At 42.2% G+C, this 18,909-nt stretch overlaps 1 protein-coding gene across 1 annotated transcript; it reads left to right on the top strand.

The window, feature by feature from the left end:
• The first annotated feature begins 1,652 nt into the window (after positions 1-1,652).
• Positions 1,653-9,346, top strand: RPL7 (ribosomal protein L7). The gene is made up of 7 exons (XM_085053040.1): positions 1,653-1,791; positions 2,918-3,020; positions 3,785-3,951; positions 4,587-4,724; positions 5,049-5,158; positions 6,287-6,497; positions 9,282-9,346. The coding sequence occupies exons 1-6, from the start codon at positions 1,778-1,780 to the stop codon at positions 6,493-6,495; spliced, it is 741 nt and encodes a 246-aa protein (XP_084909166.1). The 5' UTR covers positions 1,653-1,777; the 3' UTR covers positions 6,496-6,497; positions 9,282-9,346.
• Positions 9,347-18,909: the final 9,563 nt, after the last annotated feature.

Raw genomic sequence — 18,909 nt, 5'->3', positions numbered from 1 at the left:
TGCGGTTCCTCTGCTGGGCTGTGAGAAACCGGGGAAGAAAACCCCGATGGTTTCTTGGTCTGTCAGCCAAGTACAGAGGTCACTGATATCTCACCCGCCACTGACTGAAATAGGAGCTCCCAGGTACCAGCACACGGAAAGTATTTTCTTCTGTGCGATAACAGCGGCCGCTCCCTGTAGCTGGGCACCCTGCGGCCACCCGGCGCCGGAGCATCCCACTGCTGGGCATTTGCCAGTTGTAGAGGATGAGGACCAGAGCGTGCCCTTGTGATTTCCCACTCGTGGGTGTGCAGGACTCATCCCACTGCCTCTGCCCGCCTGCAGCCGTGTGCCAAAGTGCACGATGCTGACCTTTCTTCCCTGTGCAGCCGCCAGTTTTCAGAAAAGTTGGAACTTTGTGTTTGTGAACGCTGCCTCTCGGATTGAGCAGAAATTCGAGTTCAAAAGTTTTGGAAGAAAGTGCAGACAATCTTCGATATTGCAGGTGTTTTCGCGTGCTGATTTTAATCCCTCCTCCCCTTTTATAACACTGGTAATGAGATCAAGTGATACAAGCGTCTGTATTAGCATAAAATAACAATATTGTAAAAAAATGAACATTGATACACCTGTAACTAGGATCCAAAGCACTCCCAATAACGTTCTCAGTGCCGCCCGACACCTCTGCGTGCTATTAATTGGCAAATAAAGTCAGTAAATGCAGAGGTTGGCATTCCTTATCCCCAGCCCTGCTGTCTACACTTTTTTTTTTACACTGGACAATTCTTTGCTGCTCAGAGTTCCACTAATTTCTATTATTTCCCTGTGTGCAATGATGTGCCTGTGTCTCCCTGGGTGGTTTAGCACAGGCAGGCGCGCACAGGATCAGACCTACGAGCCACAACCCTGAGCAGCCTTCCAAGCTGCTCTGCTGGGCAGCGCTGCTTCCCGAACCGCCCTCCCTTCTCCACAGTGCAGTTAATGATTCCGTACGGCGAACAGAAAGGATGCCCAACCTAATGAAAGCACATCCCGGCAGAAACGGAGCCCGTGGTTCCCATTTCCCCGTGCGCCCCGCTAAACGATCCTGCGAGCGCAGCGGGCGGCACGGCCGGCAGCCGTACTCCGGCGGGGCTCCCTCCAGCCGCAGGGACGGGAGCACCCCTGGCATCCCCGGGCTCCGCTGCAGGAAGCGCTTCGGTCCCGGTGCTGAAGCAGGGGAACCGCGCTACCAGCGGGGCCCCGCTTCCCTCGCGGGCGGCCGGGGGCTGCAGCCGGGCCGGGGGCAGCGGGAGCAGCGTTCTCCCGGCTCAGCCTCCATCCCGCCCGGCTCTGAGCGCGGGCGCGAGGTGGCGTCCCGTAGGCATTAAGGACGGGGTTTAAGGCTGGAATAGGGGAAATCCTGCCTCACAGGAAACGCCTGGCAGCCCGACCACCGCAGAGCCCGTTCTCAGCAGGGAAGGCCGGGGCTGGCGGCGGAGCGGCTCCCGCCCGGCCCGGGACACAGCCAGTGCTCAGGACACAGTCGGTGCGGGACACAGCCGATCCCGGGACACAGTCAGTCCCGGGACACAGCCCACCCCAGGATACACCCGGCTCCGGCCCCGCCGGGCGGAAGCAGTTCCCGGACACTTTTACCTCAGGCACTCGCCGGACTCCCCGGCGCTCGCACGGCGGTCAGGCATAATAGCGGACGACCAAACCCGGGGTCCTACCGACGGGCAGGGCCTCGCCTGCGCTGGCGAATGAGCTAAGAGCGCGCCGCGCACGCGCACGCCCCTCTCTTCCGGCGCTGACCATGGCGGACAAGGAGTGAGTCTCGTCCCATCCTCTGCTATCCGCCGCCATCCGCGGCCGCCGCGCCGCCTGAGCGCTGCCCATACCGCGCCCGGGGCCGCCGCGCCTCCGCCGGGGCTGGGAGTGGTGGGAGGGGAGGGCCCGGCGCGGTGGAGATGGAGTCGCCGCTGGCCCGGCCCGTGTGCACACAGCGGCTGCGGCCGCCGGCCCTTGGCGGGACGGGGAGGGAGAGAGGCCCCGAGCGCCGTCACCGCCGGGAATTTGGGGCCGGGTCGGCGAGTTCCTCCGGGCTGAGCGGGTGGGCAGGGCTGTGTTGGTGTTGGAGCAGGGAGTGATTGTTGGCCGTGCTGGTGCAGGCGTTCCCCAGGGTGATTGTGGCTCTGTAAACGCTGCTCTGAGAGCTTTTGTCTCATCTAAGAATTTAAAACCTCTGGGACATGAGGGAATGGGGCAAAACTGGTGTGCAGGAAGTTCTGCCTGAAATTGAGGAGGATCTTCTTTACCATGCAGCTGACCACACACTGGAAGAGGTTGCCCAGAGTTTGTGGAGTCTCCCTCACTGGGGATGCTGTAAACCCATCTTGGCACAATCCTGTGTCATGTGCTCTGGGATGACCCTGCTTGTGCAGGGAAGTTGGACCAGATGACCCTCCGTGGTCCCTTCCAACCTGACCCACTCTGTCATAATCTGAGCAGGTTGAGAGTCCCATGAAATAAATTTCACAGTACTGCTAACTTAGCTTTTGCTCTTCGAGCACCTGTTAAAATGTTCGTTAATCAGAGACAAACTGTCTTGAAATGACTTCGTTTTATTCCCAGTTGTAGCAAAGTAGGACAAGTCTTTGCAGTGATCCAGGTAGGTTGTGTGCAGCTCTGGATGGTCTGTCAGGGTTCCTTGTGTGGTATAAAATGTGAATGGTGCAGATTCTGAACCAGAAAATCACTCAGTTCAGTCGCAGGGAACTGTCCTGGGACACTGTTGTAGGTCTGGCGACAGTGGGGATGAGGAAGACACAGTGAAGTGGCTCAAGGCAGCGAGGCCTGCACACCTCTTGTGTTTGAGAGTTTTGATGTTTGTCACATGTAATGTGTTTGAGTTTCTTTCGATCAGCTAAAAACTCTTATTTCTGTTTTCATTTAGAGTAAAGAAGGTGCCCTCTGTGCCCGAGAGCCTGCTGAAGAAGCGGCAGGCCTATGCGGTCATGAAAGCCAAACGTCAGAAGAAGATTTTGGCTATAAAAAAGGTTATTATTCACTGACCCCTTGAGTCAAATTGCTTATCTGCTGCATTATCAGCTGTTGCTACTGCTGATGTGATACAGTACAGAAGTTCACAGCATTTAGAACAAGCATGTTGGTATTTTCTTAGTGTTTTGACCTAAAACATGCTTTTAGTAGTTGATAACAAACCAGTTCTGGGCAGAGTTAAGGGTAAAGTGTACAGTTGTCTGTAACACTAAGTTAGTCTTATACAGGACAAGAGGTTATTGCCTTTGTGAGGGGGAGGTTGATGTATGATCAGAGAATCCTAGAACTTTAAGGGGCTGGAAGAGACCTTAAAGATCATCCAGTTCCAACCTTGTTGCCATGAACAGGGACACCTTCTGCTAGACCAGGTTGCTCAGAGATCCATCCAGCCTGTCTCTGAACATTGTTGGCGCATCTGCAACAGCCTGGGGTAACCTTTTCCAGTGTCTCACCATCCTCGCAATAAAGAATTTCTTCCTTATATCTAACCTGAATTTTCATTCTTTCAATTTGTACCCATTATTCCTCATCACCACAGGTCTGATGAAGAGTCAGGAATTAAACATTGTTTAAGGCAGAGTAGCAGTGCTGTATAACAGCCTGCCAGGTTCTCTGGAGCATGACTGGGGGTTGTTTTGAGCAGTGTGATTCTGATTTGTGTTACTCATGGGCAGTTCTAGAATATAGCATGTTATTTAAAGGTGATTTTTGCATGTTAAAAGGCATTATCTAACTTTCAGCGATTTCCAATTTATTGCAGTACCGCAAGGCACAAAGGAAGCTCATCTATGCAAAAGCCCAGGCTTACCACAAGGAGTACAGACACATGTACAGGCAGGAGATCCGTATGGCCAGGATGGCCCGGAAAGCTGGCAATTACTATGTCCCAGCTGAGCCAAAACTGGCATTTGTGATCAGGATAAGAGGGTAAGGTTGGATACAGGTGTTTTTGTTCAAAAGCACTGAAGTTGGCTTTCCTGTTACCTCTGTTTTGAGGGCTTAAATGCATTAACAAGATAAAGCCTTTAACCAGTGGCTTGAGAAGTTGTTGGCAGGTGTTATATGTGCCATAGGGGTTTGTTTAATTAAGGGCTAAATCGTTTTGTTGTCCACTGTCTTTAGGGATCCCTGATTTTTAAGAAGGCAATGCTGCAAATACATGCAGAGAGTTACTCTTTCTCACCTTTAACTTGACAAAATTACATGCCCCTATTCCCAAACATTCTGCTGAGCTTTTCTTAAAGTGTTTGTTTTGTTCTGTGCTGGTAAAGTGTTACAGAAAACTAAAAAAAAGGTGTGATTGGAGGAATTACATTCAGGAAAGCAGAAGCCTAGTTCTAAATTGTTGGAGTGTAGTACTTAGTTCGTTTGATGGAAATAGATGTTTTAACTCCATACTGAAGTAAATAGGGATAGTAAGTTAATTTATTGAACTTGCTTTATGTAATGCATGAAGTGTGTTTTCACATGGGAACGGTGCTATTGTGTTTTGGAGTCTTTTCAACCTGATACTTAGTGTTTCTGGGATGTTGATAACTCGTACTTTTTCATTTATTCTCCAGTACCAATGGTGTCAGCCCGAAGGTCCGCAAGGTTCTGCAACTTCTTCGCCTGCGGCAGATTTTTAATGGCACCTTTGTAAAACTCAACAAAGCCTCTATCAACATGTTGCGGATTGTTGAACCCTACATTGCCTGGGGGTGAGTGAAAGGCCCAGTTGTACCTAGTCAGGGTGCAATGTTGAGCAGCTTTTGCATTTTGCTGTGCTAGACTTCTCAGTCTTTGAGTTGAAAACATGATTAAGGCAGTGCTTCAGAGGTAGTCGTTGCTAGATGTGATTGCAGTCTCATACTGGTGTTCTTGAGAACTTGGTGTAAGATCTGCTTTTGTATTTACATTTGGGACATGCTGAAATGATCTTAAGTTCTTCTAAGGTATGGAACTCGAAATTAGGGATGTTAGTGTTAACTTGAAGTGTGGCTTGCAAAGCCTTACAATTCTTATTTTTAATACGACTGTTTCAGTTACCCCAACCTGAAGTCTGTGCATGAGCTGATCTACAAGCGTGGTTATGGCAAGATCAACAAGCAGCGCATTGCTCTGACTGACAACCGCCTGATCCAGAAACGCCTTGGTAAATTCTGCTGAGCAAAATGGGAAACCAGCTGGTTGCCTTGGGTGGTCAGTGCTGAGCTGGACATCTGTCCTTAGGTGTCACTGGAGTACAATGGTGTTTGGTCATGATCTCTACTTCTGTCTTAATTGCTTAATACAAAGCAAGCTGGAAGTAACTTCCATCATAAAGTATTGAAAACAGCTTTAAAGAATCAGATTTTAGCTTTTTTAATTTGTAATGTTAAATGTAAACTCCTTGACCTGTAAGGGTTCAGTGGAACATCGAGTAGTAAAAAGTGCTGTAGCATGAAAGAATCATCATAGCTTTGAACTTTCAGACTTTAATATTAGACATTGTGTCTTTGACGTTTGTGATATGGTAAACAGACTCTTTAAACTTGTTGAAAGAAGAGCTGGGTAGTAAAAGTGATCAGTGTATTCAGTAAAAACAAAACAGGTGTTGGGATATGGGCTGCTCCAGGAAGCTGCCTTCTTTTGCAGTCATGCCAGAATGAGTGAAAGTGACCACTTAAGTCTCTCCCCTTTTTTGGCACTTGGTTTGCATTTTGCTTCAAATGAGGCTGTGTCATGCATATTCCATTTCCTGTGCAATAGAAAAACAGATTCTACCGGTACATGTTGTTCCTGATTCTGTTGTAATCCCTTTTTATCGCTGTATTTTATGAGAGTTAACATGTAGCATATTGCTGAAGACTCTGGAAAGACATTAAGGAAACATGCTGTAGCATTATTTAGCAGCCTAACTTGATAGTGCAGTGAGTTTTCCTGAGTTACACATAGCTATGATTTAGGTGTGTTTAATCTAGCTTTTCTTCAAAGAACAGTCTATTTTCCCAAGATGCACTAAGTGCGGATAATTTTTTGTTTTTCCTCACTGCTGGCAGCAAATATTTAACAGTTGAAACTGATGCCTCTTGCCAAATGTGCCAACTAAATGTTGACTTGGCTGCATCTAATCCATTTTAATTGGAAAAGTCAGTCATTCAGTTTCATGACAGAGTGAGTGCTTTCTGACTTCCTGAAGTTTATCAAGATAAGTAGGCATGACAGTAATGATGTGATAATTTTTAGTTTGTTATTGACCAGTGCCTCTGTAGTCTTTCTGAAAACTATGTCTGAATTTTAGGAAAGCTTGGCATCATCTGCATGGAAGATGTGATCCATGAAATTTACACTGTTGGCAAGAACTTCAAAGTGGTGAACAACTTCCTGTGGCCCTTCAAGTTATCCTCTCCTCGGGGTGGAATGAAGAAGAAAACGATCCACTTTGTGGAAGGTGGAGATGCTGGTAACAGAGAAGACCAGATCAACAGACTCATAAGGCGAATGAACTAATGGTGAGATACTGCCCAAGGCAATCAACTGTTGAGCAGGCCGCTGTCATTATTTGTCAGACATTCAAGTTTAATAGATGCTTACTCATTCTTGGGTGGTACCTACAGTATAAAGCTATTTGAACAATACAGTGTTCTGGTTTTATTTTGGAAGTCTTACTAAAGCCTAAACATTTGGGAAGTTAAATTGTCAGTGTAGCTGATACATTTCGGAAATACAAACATTACCAATAACTTGTTTTAAAGATTTATTTGGTTTTATGATAGGAAGCCTTGAGATCTTGACTAAAACTTTCAACCCTTATTAATGACCTGTTATTTTGATGGAAGTCTTGTGATTGCAAGTAAGGTGGTTTTTTTCAGGTTTTTTAGAAAAGCTTGGTAAGGAATGGTCCAGATTTTCAGCTTGGTCAAGCTTCAGAATGATTCATTCAAAGTTTTCATGTGTAGTGACCAAGTTGGTAATTTTGAAAGACTGATTTGCCCATTTGAGTAGTCTGTTCTTTAGAAATGAGAAGGTTTATTAACACTTACAGTGATTTAACAGTAATAGCTGAGTCCTAAGTGTAGGACCTACTCCAAACAATCGGTCTTACCTATTGCTGTCATTCTGCTGTCTCTGCTTTGGTGAGAAGTCTCTGCCATTCAAAGCCAACACTTTTTTCAGAGTTCTTGTACTTCCCTTTGCTTTTTAGACACTAAACTAGCTTTGGTGCTGCCCATATCTTAGTTTCACTCATTTGGTTTGACAGGTATGCTGAAATTTAAGAAAACTTCATCGTGTTAGGGTGTTTACCCAAAATGATTCCTCCAAAGTCAAAATGGTTTTTTTAGTTGGCTTGTTGGGATTTATTTGGTGTGGGCTTTTTGTTGTTTGGTTGGTTTTTGTAGGGTTCTGGTTTTTTCTTTTAGATCAGATGTGCAGTTTACTTAGGAATTTCTAGCTTCAGAGGATTGGTTCATAAAAGTAAAATGAGTAGTGTTGTGACTTTACAGTTCAAAACACGTTGAGTTACATTTGGATGAACTCTCAGAAATTAGTTTCTGAAAGGAAGGTTTTACCTTGCTTTGTTTTGCTGTTTTGGTTTTTGCCTCGCAAGTCTTTAAAAAATACTCTTACAGCAAAGGCACAGCAAACTGGGCTCATTGGGGTCTGCTGTCTGTCCAAGGAGCTAAAGGAGATCTAGGAAATACTTTCCATTTGATTGACAGCGTTTATTCTTAAAGCTTTTTTTGTAGGCTGCTGATTTCTTCAGTTCAAGCTCCTTGCATGTTGTGCTGTTATCTCCCATCTGTGAAGTCAGCAGAGTTTTCAAGCACCAGTTATGTGGCATGTGGAAATTTGAACTTTAGGAAAATAGTTCCTTACTGGGGACCAGTGTTCTTGCAAGGCTTTTAGCTCGGCTATGGGAAGATGTTGGTAACTTTAAAAAGCAGAATTACTGCAACATTTTGTGCCTGGGGTGATGTTAAGTTACTCCCACTACTATTCTTGTAGAAATTTTGCTGCTGGTGGCAGAAACTTGGAAGAAGGCAGATGTGTCCTTGAAGTTAGTGTATAACCAAGGCTGAGGGAAAACTAGTTTAACCTTATGCTTCTGTCTGGTTTCTGAGCATAATGCTGTTTTTAATGGAAACACTGCAGCTTTTTTGTCAGTGTAGGTCCTTTCTCCTCCATCTTCCTGCTAAACATCAGATGTATAACGGTAGTCCTGTTTTCAGGAGCCTTCCTACAGGAGGGAAGCTTATAGTTTGCTATGGCAGTTACTGTAAATGCCTGTGAGGGTTGATATACTTGCAGAGAAACAAGAGATACTCATTCATCTGGATGCTCATGTTTTTCACTGGACTTGTAGCTCAGCATCCCATATAAGTGGCATACATTAGAACTTCATGTTTTAATTTGGTAAGAGACCTTGCAGTTTCTTATTTTATGCTTATAAATAGTTCTTAGGCTTTTCCACCTACGTAACTAAGATAGCTGATTATTCTTGTCTCTTCTACCTTCTTTTCCTGCTGTTGTGAATAGAATGCATTTTTAAAATACAAGTAGCCTACACATAGAAAATAAAAGAATGTTACTGCTGGGGCCATGGGCCAACTGGAGTAGTAGGTTCAGGTGATATACTGGCAGTACTTTCCAGGTAATGTCATTATGAAAGGCTGTGTATTTGAAGAAGAGTATTCCTCTTTCCTATAAGTAGGTAGTTTCCTGCTATTTGTCTTTACTTCTTGCTACTTATTACATAAGCCATAGTCTCAAATGGATTAAAAAAATAGACTTCCAGTACTGATTCCTTTGTATAGATTGGGAGGAAAGAGCATAATATTTGAAAGCAAATGTTGACAATTCAGTATTGGCAACATACTGAATTTCATTAATCTTTTGAGCAAACTTCACAGGAAGTTGTCCCAAGTCTGCTTTCTTGCTTTCATTTTTGTATGTAAACAGTCTCTGAAGTGTGCTTAATAATGAGAGTGGAGCAAAAGTTAGAATATGCACAATGTCTTGGCATGTCTTTAAATATCAAGTATAGGTACCAATTGTTCAAAGTAGAAATGTTTATCCTGTTAGGTCTGGTACTCAAAATCTATTTTCAGTGAAGAGATGTTAATGTAGAAGTTCGTTATTGTGTGTATGACTACTGCAATCTTAAATCCAGTGAAATAAAATGAGTATTTTCAGCCCAAATTATAAACTGTAAAAATGTATTACTTCTTCATGTGGCCAGAATTGTTTTAGATCTTCATGTGCCTAATGATACTTTTTTATTTTTTGCCTTGCAGATAAAGATGCCCAGCTGCAATATTTCGAAGTCTGGTCTGTTAATAAAACAGTCTTGCACAAAACAGTCTGTTGTCTCAATTGGTCTTTCTGTGATACTCTTCTGAAGTGGCAGCATTTGCCAGGTTCACTTTGTAGTCATGTTTCAAAGAGCCATAATTTGAATCAGTAGCATGTAGATACTGCTTAACCTTCATTTGGAGGAAGAAAAATGGGAAGGATTTTTACAGGTGACAGGTTAAGTTTTGAGTTGCAGCAATTAAGTTACTTTTGGTGTAATTAAACATGCAGTAAATGACAAACTGAGCTCCGTGCTGTTGAGTGGGCAGGGTTCCTGCTTGGTTGTAGTGCACTGGAAAGCTGTATGAAAGTCTTTCTATGTAAAGAAGCAGCAAGTGTAAATATTTTCTTATAATTTTAAGACCACAGAATCATAGAATGGCCAAGTTGGAAGGCACCTTAAAGATACACTCAAGTTTCAATGCCCCTGCCATGAACACCTTTCACTAGACCTGGTTGTTCAGAGCTCCATCCAGCTAGGCCTTGAACTAGCCCCTCTAACTTCCAGGAATGGGGCATCTACAACTTCTCTGGGTAACCCTTTCCAGTGCCTCACCACCCTCACAGTAAATAATTTCTTCCTAAAATCTAATCTAAATCTACTCTCTTTCAGTTTGAAGCCATTGCCCCTTGTACTGGCCCTACATGCCCTTGTAAAAAGTCCGTCTCCATCTGTATTGTAGGCTCCCTTTAAGTACTGGAAGGCTGCAGTTAGGTCATCCTGAAGTCTTCCCTTGTCCAGGCTGAACAATCCTGGTTCTTTTAGCCTTTCCTCGTGGGAGTGATGCTCCATCCCCCTAATCTTCCTAATGGCCCTGCTCTGGACTCACTCCAACAGGTTCATGTCTTTCCAGTGCTGGGGACCTCTGAGCTGGATAATTGCTTCCAGCTTTGAACATCTTCAGGTATTTTTTACCAAAGGAAGCATAAAATACTTCACAAAATAGTAAATTTTTCCCCACATTCTAGGTAATCACTCAGTTTAATTACATAATTTGTTTACAGTGTTCTACTGCAGATTCTATAGATGTGAAGAGCACAGGATTCATGAGGATATGTGCAGTTGCTGGTAATGTGTAGGTATAGCAGAGAACAGATTAGAAAGCCAGGGACTGGTAAAACATAACTGCATTCAAACTGCTTTCTCATCTTGCAAGCACTTTACTGGAGAGCCAGGCTGCTGAGGCATTTGGTGGAGCAGATCAATAAGTTGTGTCTGCTCTGACAAATTATTTTTTCAGGTCGGGTACAGGCAAGCTGTTTTAAAATCACCAGTGAAGGATCTCCCTATGAAATTCACTGCCATTGATTTTTGTGCCAATTTCTGCAAAAGCTTATTTCTGCACTTCAGTTTAAATAAAAGTTAACAATGCTTGTTTTTAAATAACATTGGGATTTATGGTGGCAGCTTAACTAGAACTAGTTGAGTGCTTTTGTTTGTAAATGTGTTTAGACATTGGCAAAAGAGATGAATGTCAGTCAGTGGGTCAGTGTTCCCAGCTGCTTGAACAACCAAGTTCTGAAAGCTGAACTGATAATTCCCCTCTTGTGAGTTAAGTTCCAAAATGTAGTAACACAGCTTCTTGTGTCTAATCCAGAAGTACCAACACCTTAGTCCATTTAATCTAACTGCAATAAATGAGAAGTTAGCATTTCCTTACAGCTATTCAGTGCAAGTAATTAGACTACTGATGCATGCTTGAAAGAGGTTTAAGGAGTGAATGAGTTGGAAATGGTGTAAGTATTTCATTAGGCATCTTCATAAAATAAGCTGTTTTACAAGGGAAAAAAGCATTTTCATAGTTACTGAACGAGGGGAAAAGTTTTTTGGTGAAAGTTATAATGATCACTTTTCATAATTAATGGAATTGATTTTGTAAGAGTACAGAATTGCTAATTTCAGTTTAGAATTGCACCAATGAGCAATGAATTTTCCATGTTGGGGGAATGTACCCAAGAAAAGTCTGTTAACTTCAGTATCCGTGTTCATTTGTTTCAGTTGGTAGTTGTCCCCTACTTCCCTACAGCATGTTCAGTTATTTTCCTCTGACACACGTGTTCTAGTATGTTAACAGGAAAGTATTTTGTGAACATAATGAAGCTGTATAAATGGATAGAAGACATTGTGTGATAGGTATAGAGAATAAAATATTAACTCATTAAATTAATCAGTGCTGTAGGACTTTGTTTTTCTGATAAGTGTGCCCATAGGTCCCAGATTTTGTTTAAAGGAGTACATGGACTAAAGCCATGAGTGAGGAGACAGTTAATTTGCTTTTCATGGTACTTAAGCAACTAATTTTTCTTGCCTGCCTCTGAGATCCTCTTTCAGAAAACAGCTGCAAAATGTTAGTACATAGTGTGGAAAGTAATATTAAAGTGTAGTTGTGTTTAAGCCAGTTATTCGGTGTAATTGGTCACCTTTTATAGTAGCACAGCTTTCAGGATTTTTGGTGTTGCTTTCCAGGCATGTCCCATAGTAGGTGTTTACAGAAACAGCTCACAATGTGATAGCTATGGTCAGAATTTGCACTAGAAATGTGGAATGGTCCACTTATTCAATGCATGCATTTTGGAGCATTTATGAGGCAATTTAAGTTAAAAACATAGCAGATAAAGACAATCTCTAAACAAAAAATAATTTAGATCCTTTGTTAATGTTCTATAATAAAGTTCAGGTTCTTGGAAAGAAATTACTTGCTGACTGTCCATAACTGCCAGCTTCTGACACGTTCTGAAATAAAATTTCTGTGAACTCCTCTCCCTTTACAGAATGACCAACATCTTCCTGTTAGTTCCTCAGAACTGAAGCCAGAAGTTTTACCTAATAGCTATTGGAGAAGCAACAGGAGACTGAAATGCTAGCAACTCACAAATTTTGCAGGCATGCTAAGGTTTATATGCTTTCCAGTTAATTAATATGCCTTTCTTTGCTGGTGTCCAGCTCATACAGCCTGTTTCACTATCACCAAGTGTAAAGTCATACATCTGGAAATGGAATGGTGAGCCCATCCCAAGGATCAGTGTTTCGAGAGAAAGTTAGGAGGCATGATGGATAGTCAGCTGAACATAAGCCCCCACTTGGCCAAATGCAATTCTTGGATGCATTAAAAAGGGAATATCAAATGGTATGGGGGAGGCAATACTACTTTTGTTCCAGTAGTGCTTACACTAGTGCCAAATGCAGTATCCAGTTCATGTGCCAAAAATCAAGCACATGCCTTATAATACTCACAGAGCTTACTTTAAAGGCAGACATGGTTACAAAATTAGTATCTACCTATAACTGCCTTCATGAAGTAGTTTGATAATAGAGAATTCTTTGATCTAACAAAGCTGTAATAGGATGAAATGTCTTGAAACTGAATCCAGATAAATGTTGGGCTTTAAGCAAACAATTTTAATGGAACATAATTAGACACTGGAACACTTAACCAGTGGTGTGCCAGATTCTTTGTTCGTGGTAATTTCTAAATAGAAGCTTAGATTTTTCTTTCTTTATATGCCATACTTCTAAGAGATTTGTTGAGGGCAGTGCTGGTGCCTCTCTTGCTCAGCAGAAGTTAATAAATGCAGGCCCTTCAGGTACTTGAGAGATATAAGTTAGAGCCTCGTTTGAAGGTGTCTGGCCACCCAGAGTGACATTCACAATGGTCATGGTGAGTGTTACATGCCTCACAAGGGAACTTGGATTACAAAGTCCAAGTGTAGTGCACAAAGTGCTGTATCACCTAAACCTCAGCATAAACAGGGCTCAAGAGAGACGTGGTAGGATTTCACATACTTCTATGGACTTTGCTGCTTCTGCCTGTTTGGAATGCAGATCTGGCAGCTCTCTCCTGAGAACTGGGATCCATGTGCTGTTTCAAGAATTAAGTAGCGCTTACTGTCCATGTTGAGTCCCTAGCAAGCAGAATGGTGTTTCTGCTTCATACAACAGGTTTGCTTGCACTTAGGCAATGGGTTTGTTCAAACCATTCCGCCCATGTCCCATTTTCTAGAAGATTGTCCTTTCCACAGAAATGTAGGTGAGAAAATCTCAGCATGTTGCTCCTCATTGAAGCTGCACCAAAAGTCTAAGGCAGGGAGATCTCAATTTTAGTTTAGATTAGGAAACTGCAAAGCAGACAGATAAAAATCTGAAAACAGTCAAGCTTAGACGGGAACAAAAATCTTAATCTCTCAAATCTCAGGGAAAATATTCTGCTTAACTAGTTTTGTCAGATCTAAGTTGTAGTGAAAATTTCTTTGTCTTCATAGATATTTGGCATGATTATGTCTACCTTCTTTTGTAAACTTCCCATTCTTGGCATACTTGATTTTTTCTAAAAGCATTTGTACTACACCAGACTGGTCCAGGCATTTGGGATCCTCAAAACATGCAGGTTTAGATGTAAGTAAGCTCTTACATGTTGCAGCTTTTCATGAGTGAAAAGCCTGAAAAATGAAGTACTGAGCTCCTGAAGTGCAAGTGCTAAGAACCAGGAGGTTCAGAAACAATTTTCTACACACAGTTTTTAGTCTGTCTGTAGATGACCACACCAGCCATTTCTAGCCTAACTGGTGAAAACTCAGTACTTGTGGCCTTGGCCATCTTGCAAATAAGAGCAATTTTTCAAAGTCCTGAGCTGTAAACAATATTCCCTGATTTATTTTTCTAAAGACAAAACATCTGCTTTTGCAGGTTTTTGCAGTCTGAATACTGCGAAATATTTCTTAATATAAAATATTAATTGCAGGAAATATCTTTCATGATGAAATAAATAGGTACTTGGTGGAAAACAATGAGAAATAAGGGTGTGTGCAATCATAGGGCCATGGGGTGTATATGGGGAGAAAGTCACATGCAAAGTTAAGTCTGTGGTAGAGAAGGAAAAGGGAGCAGAGGGAGATGTAAGCAGCAGTGTAACTCTTCACTTGCTTAGCGCTGTTTTGGCAGTGCAGAGGGGCTGTAAATCCAGTTTAACTAGCCAGCATGCCACATGCTTTACATGCTTCCCATCCTGAGCTGCTCTGGCAATCAAAGGCGTGTTGAACAACTTAACTAGTCCTTGGAGTCTGCCTAGAGTGTTGGATGTCTCCTGGTGAGTGTGTGCTGCCCAGGCCCTGCAGCACTGTCATGGAGCTCTACCCATGGCACATTTCCACTCTTGCTGCACTTTGTTAGGAGCTGTGCAAGGATTACCTCACTGACAGATCTGATGGCAGCTGTTATCCACAATATTATGCGCTTTACTGCACTATAAAATCCAATTGAAGATTTCAAGTTCTGATCACTCCAAATATCTCATGAATGGAATAACACAGTAGTACCTCATAATTTCAGTGCAATGCATATTTAATTTTTTTATACTGATACTGTATTTCACATCTCATCATAACAAGGCCTCCAAGATAAAAAGAAATAAAATACGACGAGCCAAGACAAGTACAAAAATGGGATTCAAGGAAAGCTCTAAGCATGTCTAGTTTTAGTTTGAAAAAACAGACTTTTTTAAAGCTTCTTTTGCCAGGTATTACTTAACAATTGAACTGTAAGAGAATGTTTAACTAGTAATACTGGCACTTTTTGGTATCAACCCTAATTTTCTAATTTTAAGTACTCTTTTTTTAACCTGACATGCCTTTTAAAAAATTTTGTATTTCCTCCTACTACTTAAATATAGTAGGTGAGGCTTTTCTTTGTTTAAATGGTCTCCTAATATACACATGCACACACACTTTGTAGGAGAAGCCATCAAAATTGAAAGTGCATAATCATGGGATCATAGAATAGTATCCTGACTTGAAGGGAACCACAAGGATTATTGAGTCTGACTCCTGGCCCTGCACAGGACAGCCACAAGAGTCACACCTTGTGCCTGACAGCACAGTCCAAACTCTCCTTGAACTCTGTCAGGCTTGGTGCTGTGACCACTTCCCTGGGAAGCTGTTCCAGTGCCCAACCACCCTCTGGGGAAAGAGCCTTTTCCTAATATCCAAACTAAACCTCCCCCTATGCACATTCATTCTGTACCCTCAGGTCAGCAGAGAGAAGATATCAGTGCCTGAAAATAAATAGTGGGAGACAGCTGAGTTGGTTTTTAGTTAGGCATACCAAGTGTTAATTATGTATTAAAAAGAAATAAACTAGTGATACAGTAGTGTCTAGCTCAGTGACGTTCTTTACTCTAGCAGACTAAAGGAGCCAGCATGTAAATGTTGCATTTAATTATAATAAAAAATGTTGCAGGTGAGGATGGTTTAGCTTTGACTTGACCACAGTGTTAATTGGTAGATGATGTGACTTTTGCTATTATTCTGATTTAGTTTTCATGATTGCTTTGTCCATTTAAAGCCTGGTGGTTCTCTGAAGTTCTGCATGACCTTTGCTGTTTTCGTTCTCGTGATTATGTCTGAAACTCTTGCTCCCAAGCTGGTGGTTTGAGGACGTGAAATATAGAAGACAAAAGGGAAAGAGCACAAAAATCCTTTAATCCTTTTATGAGTTTTTGCATACTGTATAGAACTAAAAATTACCTGGCTAAATGTAGAACAACCCTAGAGAATATGTATTTAGCACAACATTTCCAAACTAGTTTGTTTCCAATACTTTATAGAGAAGGACTGAGCTAACAGCCTTCTAGACTCTCTGTCCCAACATCTGGATTTCTGCTGTCATGGTGTTCATTTCTGTCTGTTCTGTTGGACTGGAATCCCTGGCTATCTCAAATGCAGACTAAATATTTTTAACTACTTGTTCTACTGCTTCCATTTCTGAAGTCTTTCTATGACAGCATTCTTAGCAAACTTTCAAATACTTCAGCACTTATATCAGTACTCTTCCTTTCCTTCTGCTGGGAGAACAGACCTACTCAAACCTGCCAAGGTTTACCTGGCAGACTGGAAGCTGAGCCAAGGCTCAGCCCACAGATACACAAGGGGAATCTAGAGGCTGGGAAGAAGCCTCTGATGAGTATCAGGGAGTCAGTAGCTGTGGCTGGGAATAGGATTTGTGTGAGCTAGTACACTGTGACCAGGGATGGCTCTGAAGCCAGGTGTCTGCAATCACAAACAGGGGAGAGGTTTCTTTGCAAACAGGGTTGGGACTCACCACCCTAAGTCCTGTCCTGGTTTTAGTCTTCTTCAACATGAATCTCTGACTCAGGTTTTCAGAGGTACCTAGAAAGGTAATATCAGTCTGTGCTCTTTGTGCTCAGAATAGTCCAACCCGCATACCTGGGAATCACAGGTATAAGCTGAGTTGGAAAGGACCCTCAAGGATCATCGAGGCCATCTCCTGGCCCTGCACAGCACCATCCTCCAGAGTCACACCATGTGCCTGAGAGCATTGTCCAAACACTTCTTGAACTCTGTCAGGCTGGTGCTGTGACCACTCCCCTAGGGAACTATTCCAGTGCCCAAACACCCTCTGCGTGAAGAGCCGCTTTCTAATATCCAACCTAAACCTCCCCTGACACAACTTCAGGCCATTCCCTTGGGTCTGTCACTCGTCACCACAGAGAAGAGATCAGTGTCCCTTTCTCTTCTCCTCACGAGGAATTTGTAGGCTGCAACTGTCTGTGTGTATTCAGTAATTTTCTGTGACTGAGATGGGTTCAAATTCACATGTATAATTCTGCAGCAAAATTACCTAACTTCTGACAAATTGAGTTTTTGTGAGTAATTGCTATGCTTTCTTTTGAACTCAGCATTACATATGGTTTGAATTATTCTACTGGCTTGAGTATCTTTTGGTCTATAGACATCTATTGTGGATGTTAAATAAATTTAGACTTGATATAAATACAGAGATTCCTTGCCTTGCCAAAATGTGCTTTCTCAGGACAGGCACAGTAGGAGAATTGCAGGAGAAAATTTTTGCTGCTGTAGTTCTGAAGGACTGAGCTTGTAGTAATGCTATAAATAGCAGTTTGGGTACCAATCTGCAAAGGGACCTTTGTCCAGAGCCAGGTCTGAGCCACCAGTTTTCAGCTGGAGCAAGAGTCGGTCTGGACTAGCAGGGGGAAAATATCCCTGGACTACTCACTCTTAGCTGTGTTCTTTTTCATTTATTCAAATGAACAGGACCTTCTTTTGAACATCACTCCACTTGATATTTTTAATTTAAATTGGCTTAATTTCTTACAGGTTTTACCCCTGTGTTTTGTGAAAAGCTGTGGAAAAATCAGGGTATGGGAATGAAATAACATTTTAATTTCTATCCCTTCCTTAACATGTTTTTTTAAACAAGCCCGTTGATTCTTCACTAGACGAATGATACAGATTAACAATTGGTTGTGTTGGGGTAACAAGCCAAGGCCTGAGATAAATCTGCAGAGTTTTTGTTCTGGATGCTGTACTAGCACTTTCTGGAAGACTGTGGTTGTACTGAAGAAACTATAGGCTAAAATAAGTAGAACTTGTAAATCAAGTGATGGCACATACATGTGATCTTTAAAATATAATCTTAGTAAATCATGTTACATTAAAACATTGATACGCAGTTAGATTTAAATCTACTCTTGCTAAATGGCTTGATTACTACTGGTTTTGTTCACTCCCTTGTCACTTTCTTTTTTCTTTCACAAAGAATGCATGATTGAGCAAAAGAGGCTATTTCTGCCTCAATTATACTTTTCAGAATGCAAATTTTGATTCTAGTGTTTAGCGTCTTCTCATGTTTTCAATCTGAGTTTTCCTGAACCAAAATTTTGCAATGGGAATGAACTTTCCCTTGCTTTTGCTCAGAAGTTGAACTTTTGAACTGAATATAATTTTTTTAAAATGATAAGCTCTTACTTCTGAAATAAACCAAATCAATATATTCAATTTTTCTTCCTATATTTTTAATGTGATGTGTTTTAACAGTATAGATAAAAGTGAGTGGGTAACAGTTGTCCTACATGAGAAATGGGCAGAAATTTGTTGGAAAAGTCTGCGTATCCCTGAAGAAAAGCAGGTCTTTTCTCCGTCTGGGAGTCAGGATGATGAAATTCTCCCTCCACAGATTATTTTCCCCAAGGACTCCTGTTACAGAGACATCTGCTCTTTAAGTGCTGAACTCAAACCTGTATATTTGTAGTACAGAAGTGCTATGAGCTGCTTCTGGGTCTTTCAGACCTTCAGGACCTTATCGAGATGCAGAAGTTGATGCTGGTGACAGCTCCATCAGACAGAAAGGCTCCTGCAGTAACATGCTGTGGAAATGTTCCTCCTGGTAACACCCTTGTACAAAGTTACACATAGCTGAGGGCTATTGCTCTAGTGTGTTGAAACCATTTTATTTCAAGCGATTGTACTTAAACTGAGATTCAACAATACTACTATTTGTTACATGAAATTTCATTAGAATTGTGTCCAGAGCAGGCCTCAGCTGGGAAGAAAAAATAGCCTCCAGTCCAAAATCTGTCCATTATCCATCTGGAGCCTTCACAAGTGAAGTACAAATCCTGTAATCAATTTATGTTTTTGGATGCTGATGAATATGAAGTATCAAACCGCATGTCAAACTATAACCTCTGACAAAGTTTTGGTCACTTTCTGAAAGTTCACCTGGGAAAAGCAAGGCCCTTTCATGGGGTGTGCATT

This window comes from Lichenostomus cassidix, chromosome 2 (genome assembly GCF_008360975.1).
Source record: "Lichenostomus cassidix isolate B80296 chromosome 2, HeHo_3.0, whole genome shotgun sequence".
NCBI lineage: Eukaryota > Metazoa > Chordata > Aves > Passeriformes > Meliphagidae > Lichenostomus > Lichenostomus cassidix.
This window is presented reverse-complemented; position numbering and strand designations above follow the sequence as displayed.